A 19,644-nucleotide genomic window follows, 5' to 3' on the forward strand; every position below is an offset into this window, starting at 1 on the left:
TTATAATACTTTTATTATTTTATGCAGTAATCTTAATTTGATCCAATTGCTGGCATAAATTTCAGTATAAAATAATTAGTGGTAGACCGCAGGTGACTTACGATATTTTCATCACCCTCTTGACACTAAACCACAATATTTAAGTAAAATTTAAACTTGGTGGTTTTAGGTGACCCTAACTTTAGGCAGATTTTTTAATATTTCAAATTTCGTCTTATAGGCCTGATTGGTATATATATATATATATATATATATATATATATATATATATATATATATATATATATATATATATATATATATATATATATATATATATATATATATATATATATATATATATATATATATATATATATATATATATATATATATATATATATATATATATATATATATATAGTCAGAAGAGGGTCCCTTAAGACTTTCAACAAGACATATGGGATTAATTCATAGAAACCTGACCCCCAAACTCCACTTTTTGAAGGCACATACCTATGTTGTAGTAAAAATAACATCTTAATTTTATGATGGTACATGCACACAATTAATACTTAAGAGAAATAGAGAAATACAGTGCGCAAGTTAATGTCCATTCAAATAATGGACTCAACTCCCTCCTCCACGGGTTCAATTGACCGCGTAGATGAAGACCTAACTGTATATATATAATTTTTTTTTTTTTTCTAATTTTTTTTTATTTTTTTTTTTTTAGATCACCAGTGAGCAACCCAGCCTCCCCAGTGGATTGGTATGAAAGTCAAGTTGGCCCGGCCCTTCATGTGTTACAGTCATTTATGTCTCCACATAATTTGACTTTTGAACACAAAGCCCTTCAGATCATTATAACCCATCTTTCACCTCTGTGTATTAAGGTAATAAACTTGAACATTTGACCAATTTTTTCTCATTATTGAACAGTTTAGGGATACACATACTGCTCTTCCCTTGCTTGTGAAGAAATGATTGTGTGTGCATGTGTGTGCGTGTGTGTATTTGTGTTCTCTCTTTCTCTCCCTTTTGTTTTATGCCCATATTCTCAGACATGAGCTCGTAACTCCTGAATGAGGCTGCAATATTTCAGGAACACTGCTTTAAGGCCACTTAATGAGGGGTCCAGGTCACCTCAAGATTTTTTCTTCCCTCGTGTTATCCCCCAAATTAATCCTCATCAACTTCTATCTCTTGACTTGTTAGAGGCAATAATATTTTTAGCAGTTTAATACCTGCATATTCTTTTATTAAACATTTGACTTTTAGACTACAGACAGAGTTGTAGAGCTGTGTTAAAGGAACTTGCTTGAGTTATGATCCTTGAAATGCATGAGATGGTTTATAGGAGGCACCTATATAAACATTATTTATTTCAGGAAATTGTTGTGAACAACAGAATTCATCATATGATCTTAGAAACACTGAAGAAAGTAGCAAGAATTTTATCACCACCTGCAGATAAAGTGGTGTAAGTATCTATAAGATATATAATTACTGTGTACTGTAGTTATATTATAATATTGGTATATTATTGACTTGCTAAATTATTTCCTTTCCTAACACACTAAAGTACATGTTTTTATGTTTTTTCTTCTGGCAGTTGCTCTTTAGTTTGGTGGCTCTTATATTGCAATATACAGTAATATCTCTGTCAGCCGGAATCCCTCAAACCCAGAAATTACTGATAGCCGGAATTTAAATTTGCTCAGAAAATCATCCCCAAAGCCAGAAATTCAAAAAATTTCCGACTTTAGGAAAAAAATTTCTGAGGTTGAAAATAGAGAGAATTTTCTGAAAATGACTTCAATAAAGATGAAAGACAAAGTATTTTGGGGGGTGACCTGACCTGACTCAATGTCAGGTGGAGGTAGGGTGGGGAATTAGTGGTCTCATATTACTGACCTTCTGATGGAATGTCAAGTCATCCTTTCCTGGGGGGGTGGATTAGTGGGTCTCATGACCTGAAGATGTCTTGAATAAACACGAAAACTAAGGTATTTTCAGGGAGATTGTGATAAGATAAGTATAAATGTGCAAAGTTGTATCCCTTCAACATTACATTCCATAACATTTAAAAATATGGAGTGAGAAAGCAGACAGATGTGGGTGATTAGAGATGGAGTGGAAAGGAGTGGTAACATGCACCAGTGTTGCCAAGTGATAAGTTCCTCAAGAGCTGATCTTTTAATTCGCCTCCATGCAGTCACACAACAAGACCCTTACTGGATGCTTGTTGTCTTAATTCGCATGTGTGTGTGTGATTTTCCCCAAAGGATCATATCTCAGCTTGTATAATGGGAGTCAATTAGTGAATGTGCATTAATTTATGAACATTTATTTATCAAAGTATTTTTGTTTTTCAAGTCAAGGTCTGTTTGTATATCCCAAACTGGTAAATAAGTTGATAAATATCACATGATTTAGGATATTAAACTTTTCAATGACAACCCTGAAGGGATTAGCTGTCATATACATTGAAGCAAGATGTTTTTTCCTTCATTAGTATTTATAGTATGTAATGTGATATCTTAAAGAGCTTTCAGTGTCTGATTGTATGGTTTGGGGGGAAACTTGGGTTTGATACTTTTATTGTTCTTATCTTTATGGAGAGTTATGCTTCCTAGTATGCATTTGGGATATTGATTCATATCTTGTAGATACAGGGGGGTCGCCGACTTATGAATCTCCGCCGATACGAATGAGGTCCCATAAGATAAATTATTTAAAAAATCCGACATAAGTACGATGGTTCATAGCAGTTACGTATGAGAACTAGTTTACGCGGCGTAGAGAGAGGCAGAACGGCGCATGGGGAGTGATGCCTCACACCCAGTCACCCACTTTGAGGGAGCAGGAGCATTAGTGCGATTTACCCTCATCACCTAAACGTGCGTGATCAAGTGCAAACTGTTGTTTTTTGCTTATTAACCCTTACACCCCGGGCTAGGGTGCCGCCGGCCATACCCCCAACGCGGGGTAAAACGAGAAAAATAAATTTTTCCCAAAATAATTTTTAACCTTCATAAATGATAAAACAATAAAAAAGACGCAAGAAAAACTATACATTGTCCCTCTATATTATTCCGTGGCGCCTCGGTGACGAGACAATTAAGGGGAAAGTTTTTTTTTACATCGAGTGCTCTCTGTCACTCCTCACTTAGGGGTCACTTTCCCGCTTGCCTTTTTTTCTGAGTTGGCCAATAATGCATTTATTTACTGATCGTAATACCCCTGTACTTATTTCCTATAAATAATTAATTTAGACTTTATTTTATTTGCATTACTCTTCATAAGAAGTTCTCAGCGAAACATACACACACACGCAGTCTGTCGTCAGGCTTTATGTTTGGGAGACCACTTAGGTCATACAAATAATTATCGGAATAATAATTCCACAAATAAATACATTTATAACATAATCATAGCATCATCATCTAGTAATACCAGGTACTACACTAAAATACAACTACACAACTTTTAGTAATATTACTTCGTTACAACATGATAAAATGTACAAACAATGAAAATAAACAAACAAAAGAAGTTATTTACCAAGAACCTTCCCTCTGACCACAGGTAAGAGGGAGGGAGATAAGAGGGCTATTTTTAGCTTGTCTTTGTGTCTGAAGTGACCAATATTGCATATTTTTACTGATCATCATCTCCTATAAATAATTAATTTAAAATTAAATTTTTGCATTATTTTTCATAAAAAGTGCTTGGCGACACACAGCAGTCTGTCGCCAGCTCTCTGGCTGTCTTTGTGTTTGGTATAGCAATTAATGCATAAAGTAATAATAATTCCATAAATTAATACATTTATAACATAATCATAGCATTATTTTCCAATAATACTACACTACTTTTAGCAATATTACTTTGATACAACATGATAAAATGGACAAACAATGAAAGTGAAACAAACAAAAGTAGATAATTATGTTCAGGAAGCTTCCCTGTGGCTGAGCGTGTGGCGTGAGGGGCAAATAGTCACACTTGAACCTGATAACCCGTGCTGGGCATTTAAACAGTTACGGAAAAAGGCGTGCGTTCTGGAACGTCACCCGGGACCTAAGGGTTAACACTCTTTTTGTTCAAACCTCAGAATGCGACGCCTAGCTTTAAGCTAGATATGTTAATGCCTAGCAATAACTCGCCAGGCCAACATACAGGCAATTAAAACATCTAATAGTAATATTAGGAGGACACGTCGCTACCTGGCATTTAATTGCAATTCTCGAAACCCCCTCCTTCACCCCCGATCACAATATTTTATAATCGCTGTCATGTACTGAATATTCTACAGTATGTAAAAATATAAATTTTAAATGAATTATTTCTAGTGTGGTCGACTCCCTACACAAAGACGGCTATAAATAGCCGTCTTATCTCCCCTCCCCCTCCATCCCTCTGTTCTGAGAGAGAAGGTCTTGGTAAATAACTTTTGTTTGTTTATTTTCATTGTTTGTCTAATTTATCATGTTGTATCAAAGTATTATTACTAAAAGTTTTAGGCAGCTACCAAACAGGGAGATTCTACTGCCTGGGAAGATATTGGAAGCATAATGTACAGTGTTGTCTAATGGTAGATCCTACTTCCATATGGCATCACGAAAATTGTGACTAAGTCTTAGGTTGCTGATCCTCATTTACACACAATTGCAGAGTTTCAATTGTTTCTCTTCCTTTGACAACACAACATACATACAATATAATGTTTCTCACCTCTGATCTTTTTTCCATTTATTTATGGTTGGTTATTTAAAATAATGCCAATTCACTTAAAGTATTGGCATCAAATTTTACAGGCTGGTGGACACTAGTAACTCACTTAAGCGTCAGTTATTTAACTGGAACTAATGTTGGTGTGAGTAAAATATTTCCATTTACTTGAAATAGATTTGCCGATTTATTTGTTTATTTATTTATTTATAATATACTGTAATATATTAAACACACCAAGTATTTTCTTTAATTATATACCGTATAGTTCGAGTTTTTAAGAACAAATTTTTAGGCAAAAAATTGGGGGTCGTCCTATACATGTGTAATAGTTTTGTTAGGTTGAACCCGTGCATGATGGGAAGGGCGAGGAGCAACTTTTAGCTTCAGACATGAAAAATATTTACCATTTACTGCCAGTAAACAATGGAAACGTAAAATATGTACCAATTAGTAATGAAAAGTTGTGCAGTTCCTTCAGTAAATGAAGCTAACCAACTTACAATAGGCTAAATTACCTTACAACGTGCTTTCAGTAGTCTATGTTGAAGTTCTTAGCACAGGCTAACTTATCATATCATATACGGTATCACAGTTCTCATTGATCTACAAAAAATACCGGTAATAAAAACCTTTTCCATATTTCACACTTTATATAATACCCTGTAATCTACTTCAACCTCCTTTTGTTTACAACGACGCATCACGCACCACCAGCTGTATCAGCTAGACGGTACACGTGTTTTTCGAATCGTTTTCAGTTAAAAAACTGTTACATCACATGTATATTTTACCTAAACTGCGCCTGAATGAATATATTCTCGGAAATAAATAGTGGTTTAGCTGAAACGTGATGTACAGTGACCCCTCGTTTAGCGAACACTTCGGTTAACGAAATTTCGGTTAACGAACTGCCTTCCATAAGGATCTTCAATTCGGTTAACGAATTTCTTACGAACCGACCTCAACATGTTTTCGCTTGCACTGGCCGGGCAACCAGCTTTAGTATCAGTCTGCCAATACATTAATCGGTTCTAGGGCTTAAATTCCTAACTATTTTAGTAAATATCAAGAAGTTTATACTATTCAATTTTAACAATTATTGAACATAATTGAAGGTAAAGTGACTAGTTTAAAGAGCAGCATCCAGCCTCTTAACACAGCAAACAGGCGTTAGTCTCTCTCTGTTTTTACTGGAGGTAACATCTTGCTTGAGACTCTCTTCAACTAAACGCTTTTTCTCTGTGTTTCCAAGCAAATTATTGGTCATTTTGAAATATATTTTACATATTGACAATATATAATGCAGTGCAGTGTTGATTTAAAGAAAATAATCTTGAAATACACCAAGAGAACTAAAATTTTATGGGTGAAATGGTGCCATGGGGTGACTTCTCTTCCACCCCAATGCCTTCTCTTCTTCCTTCTCCTCCACCCCCATTGTAATTCCCATCATCATCATCATCATCATCATCATCATCATCCAGGAGCCTTCTACATACACACCTCAAAGTAAGTGAACTTTTCTACCATTTTTGTTGAATTTAGGAAATTTTCGGTGAGCTGGAACCAATTACCCAAAACCCATTGAAACAATGGTTTCGGTTAACGAACGACCTTCTGGAACGGATTGAGTTCGTTAACCGAGGGGTCACTATATTTTAATGTAAAATAGGATAAAATACATGACGAAAACAAAAGATTTTACCTAACCTTCCGATGTTCAAGAGAAGTTACTCGGTTTTTAAATAGTTTTTGGTTAAAATATTGTTATATTACAATGGTATTCTATTCATACTGTGCTTGATATAATGCATTCACGAAAATGTAATATTTTTGCTGAAATGACATACGTATTACAGAGAAAAGTGGGATAAAATCGTGACGAAAGCAATGACTTTCGCTTTCTTTCGTTCAAAAGATGTTACCGTAATCGCTTTTCGAATGGTTTTCAGTTAAAAAACTGTTGTATTACGATAATATTCTATCCTAATTGACTTGAATAAATACTACGATACCATATTTCTGAATATTTTCATTAAAATCCATCAAAATCATTTTCCTTGTCATCGTCTGCAGCACCAAACAGCTTCTCCCAGTCCTCTCCTTGAACAGGGCTACAGGGTACGTGTTTTTCGAATCATTTTCAGTTAAAAAACTATTACATCACACGTATATTTTACCTAAACTGCGCCTGAATGAATATATTCTCGGAAATAAATAGTAGTTTTGCTGAAACGTGATGTATTTTAATGTAAAATAGGATAAAATACATGACGAAAACAAAAGACTTTACCTAAGCTTCTGTTCTTGAGATGCTACTCGTTTTTTTAATAGTTTTCGGTTAAAATTCTGTTATATTACAATGATATTCTATTCATACTGTGCTTGATATAATACATTCACGGAAATGTAATATTTTTGCTGAAATTACGTGAGTATTACACTGGAAAGTGGGATAAAATTGTGACGAAAGCAATGACTTTCGCTTTCAGTCGTTCAAAAGATGTTGCCGTAATCGCTTTTCGAATGGTTAAGTTAAAAAACTGTTGTATTACAATAATATTCCCTCCTAATTGACTTGAATAAATACTTGAATGGAAATATACAATATTTTTGTTGAAACTACCCGCGTTTCAGTGTAAAGTATCGTAATAATAAATGGTAAACAATTTGCCTTTGGCACTCGGTGTTTCAGGCACGGCGAGCCTCAGTTTATAGGACATAGAGCATTTTTAGTGAAGGTTTTGTTGTTCCATTACCCTCAAAATCTTGGGTCGAACTATAAACGAGGAATATCGTAAATTAACGATTTCTTGGTCAAAAAATCAGGGTCGACCTATAAACGAGGGGGGTTATAGATGAGTATATACGGTACTTGTTTTGCGAAAAAGGGAGGCTACCATTATACCTGGTAGGTGAAGTTGACCAGACATTTATGGTGATCATGAAGGACCAAACTCGGAATACATGAAGTGACTTCTGTTCATCATTTACAGTCAACCCTCACTTTACGCGGTCCCACATTCCGCGTTTCCACGTTTACGCGGTACCCTGCCGGAACTCGGGATGCTCACATACCGCGGTGCGTGTACCCCTTTACGCGGGTGAAGTACAATTTTTTATTTAGCTCATAAAATTCATACAAATTATCCGGCCAGAATATAATTTACATTGCTGGAATTCTTACAATTTGATGATCATTTTGAATATAAGCATCATAGATTTTGCATTAGACATACAAATTTTAGATCTAATGCAAGTATTTTGTTTACTCAGAGCAAATATGTTATCTTTTGTGCAAAATATATGAAGTGTATATTCAAAATATTCCTGGTCTTGCAAGGAATCCAGCAATGTCAATTATATTATCCTAACTTTAGTCTGAGGTATTATTTATTACTAAAAAGGTAAATATTCTGGTTTCTCCCAAACATTTATCTGGTAGGGAGGGAGGGACTGACCGACCATCTGGCGCCGTTGGAAGAGGGGGGGGAGGCAAGGTGGGGTACTTTGATTGACAGATAGTGTTGTGAAGAATATATTTTTTTTTTATTAACTGAAGATATTTGTTTTAGTTCATAAAATTCATACAAATTACCCGGCCAGAATATAATTTACATTGCTGGAATTCTTACAATTTGATGATCATTTTGAATATAAACATCATAGATTTTGCATTAGACATACAAATTTTAGATCTAATATAAGTATTTTGTTTACTCTGAGTAAATATGTAATCTTTTGTGCAAAATATATGACATTTATATTCAAAATATTCCTGGTCTTACAAGGAATCCAGCAATGTCAATTATATTATCCTAACTTTAGTTTGAGGTATTATTTATTACTATACCTTAAAATCTAGTGGTTTTCCCCCCAAAATTTCTCAGAGAGGGAAGTGCCAGTGAGTGTAATGTGAGAAGAGGGGGAGGGAGTCGAGTCCATTATTTGAATGGACATTAACTTAGCGACTGTATTTCTCTATTTCTCTTAAGTGTTAATTGTGTGCATGTACCATCATAAAATTAAGATGTTATTTTTACTAGAACGTAGGTATTGTGTCGGAAAAAGTGGAGTTTGGGGGTCAGCTGGTCTCTATTTCATTTAATCCCATATGTTATGTTGTTCACTTTACTCGTTTCTCGCTTTACGTGGGCCTCCGTGGGTTCAATTGACCGCGTAAAGTGAGGGTTGACTGTATATCCTAAACTTACCACTGTCGGTAGTTTCAAGAATTAACGCAGTCATTTACTGAATATTCTTTTTAAAAAAATAAATTTTAAATGAATTATTTATAAGAGATAAGTATTATGATCATTAAATATACAGATATGCATTACTGACCACCTCTGAACACAAGGACAGCTAAAAATAGCCACAGGCGGTCACAGTCAATGTCACTTTCCCTTTCTTGTCACTGGCAAATGGCGGGGGGGTGATGATAGCAGCTGTGTTTATTACCGGGGTATATTGTTCTTTTACGGTATGTTAGACAGGTTTATAATACATTTTTATTATTTTAATATACCGGTAATCTTCATTTTAATCCAGCTTCCCAAATGTAAGTTTCAGTATAAAATAATTAGTGGTAGGACCTTGTGAGTGGTTTACCATGTTTCCATCACCACTCTTGACACGCTAAACCGCAATATTTAAGAGGTAAGAATTTTATATCTGGTGCTTAAGACGACCCCCCTAACTTTGGGCTGATTTTTTTATGGTTCAAATTCTGTCTTATAGGAGATATACAGTAGATAAAAAAAAAAAAAAAAAATCTACAATGAAATACAGTATAGTAAAAGTAATAAATAATGAGGAATGGATACAGTGTGACTGAGCACTTACCTTTAATGTAGTCAGCTGAATGCACACGGTGCCCCCATAATTTTCTAATTATACATGGCGACTACATTAACTGGAAGAAGCAGAGGAGGAGACAGGGCTGGGTGGGTCAACAATGTCGCTTTCTTCAGACAGGTTTGTGGACTTTGGAAACTTGCTGGTTGAAGGTATTGGATCATCTTCAGGGAGTGAAGAGGCAGCACTGGGGGACTTCTTAAAATAGATGTCCAATTTAGACTGCACAGTTTGTTTTTTTCTCTTCATTATAAATTTCTCTGTAGCAAGCAGGTGCATCTTGGATCATTCTGTCAACTTTGGCATAACGCTCATAATTTTGATCCATGCCATCAAACATTTGCATTCCTTTATTAATTGTAGCAAATGCCTCTGCCATTTGTTTCACTGAAAACTTTTTGGGGGGTGTAGGTTCTTCTTCTACATTTTGTCTCTCTTCTTCCTCTGCAATTTTCTGTGCATCTAGTTCAATAAGATCCTCGTTACTGAGCTCTTCTGCTACACTTTCAACCAACTGTTCAACATCTTCATAATCAATTTCTTACTCCAGCTGTTTACCTAACTCCACTATCTTGTTACTAATATCCGAAATAGCTTCATTTTCATTCAATCCTTTGAAACTGTTCACATATCTTTTCAGGATTTTCTTCCATATTCTATTCATGCAATGTTTTGTAACCTGATGCCATGCTGCACTAATGTTCTTTATACATGACAAAACGTTGTACTCCTTCCAAAACTCTCTGGGCGTTTTCTCACCTTCAGTAGCAGCAACAGCCTGAGTGAAGGTCGTGCGTAAATAATACGCCTTAAAGGCAGCAATATCACCTTGATCCATGGGTTGGATGACAGAAGTAGTGTTAGGTGGAATGTATACTACCTTAACCTCAGGGTGGATGTCCCGGAGCATTATCCAAAATGAGCAAAATCTTGAATGAAATCCGTTGTTGCAGACAATACTCCTTGGCTCGTGGAATGAAACAAGTCATGAACCCTTCCTCAAACAGTGCTAAGGTCATCCAGGCTTTCTTATTACTGCGATAAAACACTGGCAGTGTGTGCTTGCTGACATGTTTAAAAGCCCTGGGGTTCTCTGAATGATAGATCATGAAGGGCTTTACCTTGAAACCAGCAACATTCCCCCCCACAACAGAAGTGTAATTCTGTCCTTGAATTCCTTGAATCCTGGCATTGTTTTTGCCTCTTTGTGGATGTATGTCCGCTCAGGCATGCGCTTCCACAATAATCCAGTCTCATCCACATTGAATATTTGCTCAGGCAAATAATTCCCTTCCGCAATCACATCATCTAACTCCTCCTTAAAAGCTTCGGCAGCACCAACATCAGCACTAGCTGCTTCTCCACTCACCTTAACATTGTGTAGACTGTAGCATTTTTTAAATCTATTAAACCACCCATGACTTGCTGTAAAGGATTGCTCACATTCATCTCCTGCCTGCTCCTTCAGGCTTTGGAACAGGCTTCTTGCTTTAGCCTGTAAGGTTAGAAGGCTTAAGGGTACACGCTTCTGTATCTGGTCTTCTATCCATATCACCAATAATTTTTCCATACCGTGAATAGGACCTTGTCTTTTCTTTGATATTATAGTTCCCTTTATAGGTGTTGTTCCTTTCACTACATCACGAATACGTTCCTTGTCCTTCAGAATAGTGGATATAGTCGAGTGTGAGAAACCTAGGTCGCGTGAGATTGTTGCTACTGTTTTTCCATTCTCATGCTGTGTTATTATCTTCATTTTCATCTCAAAAGTAATTGCCTGTCTCCTTTTCTTTGGAGCACCACCAGTACTCTCACTTGTACGCTTTCCAGTCATTAGAAAGTCAATTAAATACGATAATAACGTAAGTATACAGCGCGATCAGTATAGGATACGATAGCCAAACACCAACTAAGCGCTCCACTGAGTGTACCCACTCGGTGACCCAAGCCACGCCACGCTGTCGCTCAGGACGGAAACGTTTCGGTCTAGAAAATGCACACATCATTTGAAAAAAATTTTGGTCACGACTGCGGCGGTCGTATGTCCCGATGGTCGTAAGGTCAGAGCAGGTTGTAAGTGCGGATTGACGTGAGTTGAGTCAGTCGTAAGTCGGGGACTACCTGTATATGTATACTGTTTACGATTTTCTTTGTCCCAATTATACACGTCCTAGTATGAATACCATGTGGCTATCTCTCTTCCTTCTCTCATGTTCGTTCACAAAAACTTTTGGGCTTCAGCCCTGGGTTTTCTAATTGCTCTCAACATGAAGGCCAGAGTTGAGTTTTTCTCTTCATAACTTTATTTTATTGATGTCCATTAAACGTTCTGAAAAAGGCAAAACACCCTCAGTGATCAGTAAGGCGTTGGGCTTCAGTCAGTCAACAGTCAGAACAATTTTGTAAGACAAACAGATAAGTCTTGAATATGTAAAAGGATCTACACCAATGCACTCAACTGTGATAACAAAACAAAGAAGTGGATTGTTAATTGAAATAGAAAGATTGTTAGTGATACGGTTGGAAGATCAAAATCAACGGGATTTGCCTCTAAGTTTAGCCTTGATTCAGGAAAAAACGAGAAGCTTGCACTGCTGACTTGAAGCACATGGGGGTGAAAGTGATGGGGAAGATTTTATTCCTAGTAGGGGCTGGTTTAACCGTTTCAAGGTAAAGGCAAATGGTGTTTGGAAAAACACTGCCCACATTTATCCACGATTTCAGGGGCTCTGAAAATGATGTTGGGGAAGTGGCCACAGACTGGTAGACCTTGTGAACCAACTCCAGCTTGATATTCATGAGGATGATGTCACACAGTTGCTTGAGTCTCATGCTGAAGAATTAAGCAGTGATGACCTGATTGAACTGGAGAAGCAAATTTTATCAAGAGGATGTAGAGGAAACTGAAACTCCAGAACCAATGGGATTCATTTGAAAATAAATGGCAGATTGTTTCAGGCTTATTGAAGAAGGATTGTTTAAATTTAAACAGCAAGATACCAAGACAGCAAGATTCACCAAGATTCATAGAAATATAACTGAACATCTCTGATCCTACAGAGAGATTTATGATGAAAAGAAGAAAGTTTCAGTTCAACCATCACAATAAAGTCTCTGTCACTCCTACAAATGCCCATCACTATATGCAAGTCAGTTCCAGTGTAAGTGTTAAACTTTAATTTTTACCTTTCTTTACTTTATTTTGTCATTAAATTTCTTCTTTTCTCTTAAATTAAGTGATTCGAGATGTATAAAAGGACTTAGGCTATGATATAGTGCACATAGGGTGTTCCAACTTAAGTACATTTCCGACAAGGACGGCCTCAGTAACGGAACACATTCGTCACCCAAGGACCCCCTGTAATATGTGAGTCCTACTATTTGGTTGGAGTTAGGATTTGTAGTGAGTGAATTAAGTACAACTCCTGACATGGGACCTTCCATTTTATGGCCAAGAATACAATTTATTTTTTTGTAGATATCCCCCTTTTCCTTAGAGTGAAGCCCATAATTGGCAAGGAACTGAGACTTGAAGTTGAAATCCAATTTAAACCTGAGAGTCTGAAAAATTTCTGCTTTGGTTCCTTATTGGTCCTTGAGACAAGAGCCAAGTCCACATTTGATTGTTTGTTCAATTAGTTAAGATAGTTGCAGGGATTTTGTCTGAAGGAAAACATTATCTTCTTCCTGGGCACTGAGAGGCTTTGCCCAGGGGTGTTCTATTCCCTGTAGGTAAATTATTTGCCTTCCTGGTCATACAAGGGCACGTTGTAATTTTGTCCTCAATTTTTTTTTATTCATATTTTTTCCTCAGACTAAATGAGAATTTGTAGTAGAATGTGAGCCATATAGTAATATGTAACAGTTAATACATCTTGTATGAAGGTTCCTCATATGTGTTCAAACAGTCTTATAAGCTTAGTTAATAGAGTCTCTTACTTTTCAGATATTTTTGAAGTTGAATGATTGGTTAAATGATGTGAGAAAATATTGAATTACATTTTAAAATGTTCAGAATAATGTATGATATCTGAATATTATAATAAAATTTATGGAATACTGCACTGTAGCAGTGTCAGTCAGCGTGAAATTTTCAACAGACTTTCTAATTCTTTTGATTATATTGCAGATGTGAGCAAATAATGGTAGCACTGAAAGATTGTTGTGCCAGTATTGACTCAAGCAATGATATACTACACGTGTTGGAAGCTTTGGTGGAGTTGTCTCCCCATTCCTCACTCACCAATATTGTGTGCTCCACCTCAGGTACTTACTCACTGAAAAACCTTCCTTTAAGGCCCTTTTATGGATTATATCTGGCCCAGGTGAGTTATGAATTATGCCAGTCCAAGGTTGGTGTCGACCCCAGATATCACCTAAGTAAAGTGTTTTGTGTTGGTCCTTTTGCAAGTTTGCCCTTTCGGTCCTAATTTTTGGACCTCTGATTTTTTTTAAACCATTATAAAATATTGTACTGTATAGAATACTGAAACAAATAATATAAGAATTGAACATTCTTTGATCTGTAAGTAAATTTGAAAGTAGTATATGGGAAGTGTACTGTTATGATAAATGACATTTTGTGTACTGTATTATGATATTTTTCATGTTTTAAGATAACTCTGTTGCTCCCAAGATAATACATGGATTTCAACTCCCTGAAAATTTGCAAATACAATACTAGAGGTTGGAGTTAATGAATTGGAAGTTGGTATACAGTATGTTTATTAAATTGCAATTATACGAAATTTATGAATCCAGAAACCACGAGGGTGTACGGTATGACAGTAAGGAATTTCAACTAGTCAGTAAACTAATTCAAGCCCACTTAGCATCTATGTTTCATGGGGTCAATGTAGCAGATATAGCCAGACTTGATACACAAGTCACCTGGTGTAGACTTAACCAGGAATCAGAATTTTTAAGATGAGTCCATCATTGTGGTGTGTGGTAAACAAAGAGACAGTAAGTATAAGCGGTGATGTTTTCTTCATTTAGGAATTAATGTGTCCAGCTTGTCATTGAGTATATTTAATTAATTTAGACTTTTCTTGGTCCAAACACATACAGGTTCATGTTTAGTTGGCAATTTATGTAGCTGTATTGACAAGATTTATGATTGTGGCCTTACCATACCCACTGTGTTACTGAGCTGGATAATGATATTGGTGAAGAAGGCACCATCCTGGCTACAGTCAACGTGTTGCTGCTCAGCCAAGCTTTTAACCACACTCCTTAAGCAAGTCCATCAAGCATTGGATTTTTCTGAGCCTGAGAGAGGTACAGTAAGTGAGATATTCCATTCTTCATATTCATCGTAATAATTTACGATTCTTAATTTTGATATTTTATTGGAATTTTGTAAATATTTTAATTCATATTGTTCATATGATATCCAAAATACATTTGGATTTCATTGTTGAAGTACGTGTTATTGTATTATTATTATTATTATTATTATTATTATTATTATTATTATTATTATTATTATTATAATATATATATATATATTTTTTTTTAAGGAAATAAAAAAAAGGAAGTGTACAAGCTGCTGCTGTCCTCTGTCCGGGTGTTACACAATTGGTCCATGGTCGACCCCAACTGGTGGGAAAAAGTGGCTCAACTGCCTCATTATACTTCTTTAATGAATTTTATCATTGCCAATGCCAAGGACATTCAGCCTGACAGACAAACAGGTGGGATATCTCAAGATAAATCACTAATATTTAACCACGGTAGTACCTCAATACACCGGACTAACTGGGGCAGACCCCGGTCCAGAATATGCAAAAATACAAAAAAAGTGAATCTATTGGGTGGAGATAACACCGCTTATATGGACTGTTTAAAGAATATCAGTTGTTATAATGTTATTACTGCACTTCCACAGCTAAAGTCTTTAAGTACAGTACATAAAAAGGTTATTTAAACGATCACCAATAAAAAAATATGAGACAACTCTTTGGGTTGTAAATCAGACATAAGTGGTTGTGGACAACTGTTTTCCTATTTTCACCAAGATGATTGTCTTGTACTGTAAAGTGTTACAGTATATGTAAGTAAATACATAATTTTCCTTATGAATAAAGATAAAACTACTGTATACTGTACAGTACTATAATGGTAAAAAATAAGAAGAAATAAGTGTAGGGATACAGGGGGCCCCGCAAATTCACGGATTTTTATTTCTCGGTCCTCTATTATTCGCGGATGACACCCTGGATGTACTCAAGAATGTCTACGGGTAGTTTTAAAGTTGCCAGCATTTTTGTAGCCGGGACAGGGAGCCATTCGTTCTAGAGACAGTAATTTCCTTTATCTGTATTGTAAATATGTGTTTGTGTGTGTAGACACACATGCACACACAAAACACATACTAATAAATAATTATGGAAAAATTCTCTTGCACAGTCAGAAACAAATTTATTAAAAATGTGAGTCAACCCTCAAGTTTGTGCTTTATTAATAAAGTAATAAAGTACAGACTAAAGGGTAGACTCACATTTTTAATAAATTTGTTTCTGATTATTTGTGAGAGTATTTCCCATTATCATTTATTTGTATTTGTTTTGTGTGTGTGTGTGTCTACACACACACACACACACACACACACACACACACACACACACACACATATATATATATATATATATATATATATATATATATACAATGCAGGTAAAAGAAATAAATGTCCTAAGGGCAAACACATAAAGGGAATATACATTTCTTTGTACACAAATAAAATGTAACCCCCCCACCGGTCAGGAAATATTATTCGCAGATTTGGCGATCTGCAGTTATTTTGAGAACCGAACTCCTGTGAATTTGGGGGGCCCCTGTATCAGTATATTTTGTGTGGGAGATAAGAGTGATTTGGGAACAGTGGGTGGGTGGCTTCCTCCCTCCCTCAAGATCCCTTTTACTCATCTTGATGCAATTTCACCATAATTATCATATAATTTAGGTTAATTTGGTGCCCGGTTGATAAAATATTATTGTAAAATAATCAACTTTGCTGAAAAAGGGAATCCCACACTCAACACCATGAGTCATTTGTTTACAAAGGGCAAACATCTGATAGGTTTAGCTCTTTCACTACTCATGCTTACCACAACATCTGTCTTTAGGACTTAGTAAATTAGTGATGTACAGTCAACCCTCACTTTACGCGGTCCCACATTCCGCATTTCCACGTTTACGCAGTGCCCTGCCGGAACCCAGGATGCTCACATTCCTCGGTGCGTGTACCCCTTTACGCGGAGAGCGGCTGGCGAGCCGCGCCATTTTTGGATCCAAACCTCCCGTCATCCGCCATGTTGTGTAAGCGGTGCGAACATGGTGCGCACAAGGTCGCCCAGTCATCAAAACATAACCAGTTCTTCACCCGCCACCCACCACAGCCGGCCCAAGTCAGTGATAGTGATAATTATGGTGAGGATATGGACTTATATGGACTTTGGGGGGTTTGACAAAGAGGCCCTGCAAGCCTCTGTGGTGGATAGTGATACAATTGATACAAGTGATACAGGTGAGGGCCAATAATCTGCCCTCTGCCTCGGAAGCAACCGCCCATCCCCGTGTGCCCAGCCATCTTTTTCTACTAATGTAAGTGTTAAAAAACCTAATATTATTGATATTTCTCTTAATTATTAATTGTGTGTGCATACCATCATAAAGTTAAGATAATATTTTTACTACAACATAGTTGTGTGTCGTCAAAAAGTGGAGTTTGGGGGTCGGCCCAGTCTCTATTTCAGTTAATCCCATATGTTATGTTATTCACTTTACGCGTTTCTCACTTTCCGCGGTACCCTGTGGGTTACATTAACCGCGTAAAGTGAGGGTTCACTGTACTGTAGTGTATTTATCATCACTTCATAGTATTGTATTGTGTATTATGCATCTGTATATTCCCTGGTTTATTCATTAATCAGTTGTCTAAGTGTACAAGTAGCCAGATTGAGCTGCCATCTCGTATCACTCAAAGGTAGTAAATAACATTGTTAGGACAGTATCTCCATATCAAATACTGTACTATACATTGTGTTATAGTGACCCCTGTTGTAAGCTGATTTACTGAATGCTCTCACAGGAACATATCCTGAGTGAATACCTTCTGATACAGCTTATCCTTTTATTTTCAAGCCAAATTACAAATATTTTATTAATCATGATGAATCATATACCATAAGAGGCTGATCATGAGATTATAATATTGAATCCATAAATAAACCTGCCAAACCTGCTTACATACAAAGTGTCTTAGCTCCTGGTAGCTTACAGCAAATCTGTTTAGACCACTGTACAGTCTTCAGTGAGCAAATATTATTCATTTCATGATTGTTTTTTAATTTTACCTCTTTCTTAAAATATGTACAGTACTTTACATTATTCAAACGCATTTTTAAAACCCTCAGGTATCCCTGTTAAAGACAATATGTACTATACTCTTAAAAAAAAATCACATAAATGAGTGTAAGGTCGCAAGGTGCAACACTGATAAGATAAATATGAAGGCAGGAGTCACACTAAGACACGTGCCACATGACACCCACGCACAGACATTCAACCACACATACAAACAAACCATCCAGATTGAGGCTGGATTTTTTTGGACTTTTTAAAATATTTCTGGTGAATAGAGGGGCGGTCCGGAGCATTTCAGAGAGTCTGAAAAACTAATTCCATTGTATTGAAGTCCGGTGTATAGAGGTTCTACTGTACTGCTGGCACTAACTTCAGAAACAATACCTTAATGCCGTACCTGTATATAATGCCTTAAATTTGTAGGTACTGTATTCTTCATCCATTCATTTGTTTTCTATTATGTACAATATATACAAGTTATACAAGGAAATTTGAATATGTAGAGGGTTTCTAATTGTTGTCATAGTCGTTTCATTTTGTTTTCTTCTCTTCTCTTGCTCTACGTTCCTTTACCCTTTCCCTGATTTCTTGATATACCTGTTACCCTTGATTCACCCCATACAGAAGTAGGAGAGTAGTAATGATGGGAGATACAATAAGTTCATAAATCTAAATTCAAGAATCTGGAACACTCAAATACCTACACAGTTACAAATGTAATGTCTGTGCCATGATTCATGCTTGATTTGGGGTATGCAGTCACTGTGAGATAGTCATTGCCTCATTGTCTATTGTATCATATTTTTTGATGAACCTGTGACTTTAAATGAAAAAAAATCTTGTGAAACAATGGTATTCAAGAAAAGACCAAGTGATGCTTACAGTAGTGTGAAAAGGACACATATTAATCTTAATTTTATGCAAAAAGCTGAGTACCTGTACAGGTGGTCCCTGCTTAACATAAGTTAGTACAATATGAAATTCACATTAGAACAGGGAAACAATTAGGGAAACTATTTGCTAAGCATGAAAATGTTCCCAGTTTAACACGAGCTGTATCATGTCACGGTGTCATACCAGCCTGTCTCTGAATGCTCACCTCTGCAGTCTGTCTCAGACAGGTACTGGCTTTTTCTCTGTTGTTTCATGATTTATTTTTATTAACTTGCCAACATAAATACAGACCAACCAAAATAGTAACAGGAGTGATGCTGACAGCAACAGACAATTTTTTTTTATATTGTTAAAGATAAAACTGAAATTGATTGAACATTTTGAAAAGGGAGTGTCTGTTGAGAAGGGCAGCAGTGAGCAGCTGAAATATACAGGGCTTCTCTTTTGAATTTGTTTCCTCCTATTGTAGGTTTGTGTTTAATATACAAATAAGGATAAAGGCAACGCTTTGCACAGCCTGTACTTGTCCACCACAAGTGACAATCACTAAGGTAGACATGAACAAGTCCTGTTTGATCCTGTTAACTCAGGATCTGCTTGTGTGACAAACTTTATTGCAGTATATAAAATAAATAACAAAGAATAATGAATTAATGATACTATTCTGTAAAGAAAGAGAGAGAAAGGAGGAGGATTAATATCTGGTGGGTTCGTATTGAAAATAGTAATTTATGAAATATATTAACCCTTTCGCGCATGATGACGTGATTCGCATCATATTCATGATAAGACCAACTTCACGGT

The 19,644-nt window shown here is 36.2% G+C and overlaps 1 protein-coding gene across 3 annotated transcripts in view; it reads left to right on the forward strand.

The window, feature by feature from the left end:
- The window catches only part of LOC121858302, a 108,956-nt gene that overhangs the window by 74,739 nt on the left and 14,573 nt on the right, over positions 1–19,644 (forward strand). For 2 of the 3 annotated variants that reach the window (XM_042354629.1, XM_042354630.1), the window contains exons 9-13: positions 716–875; positions 1,371–1,462; positions 13,706–13,842; positions 14,647–14,856; positions 15,099–15,272. In XM_042354629.1, coding sequence (XP_042210563.1) covers positions 716–875; positions 1,371–1,462; positions 13,706–13,842; positions 14,647–14,856; positions 15,099–15,272 — 773 coding nt within the window. Of the gene's footprint in view, positions 1–715; positions 876–1,370; positions 1,463–13,705; positions 13,843–14,646; positions 14,862–15,098; positions 15,273–19,644 lie in introns of all 3 variants that reach the window. The other variant, XR_006087412.1, reaches the window with a different exon arrangement.

The sequence above is a fragment of the Homarus americanus genome, unplaced genomic scaffold, assembly GCF_018991925.1.
Source record: "Homarus americanus isolate GMGI-L3 unplaced genomic scaffold, GMGI_Hamer_2.0 scaffold57980, whole genome shotgun sequence".
In the NCBI taxonomy this organism is placed as follows: Eukaryota; Metazoa; Arthropoda; class Malacostraca; order Decapoda; family Nephropidae; genus Homarus; species Homarus americanus.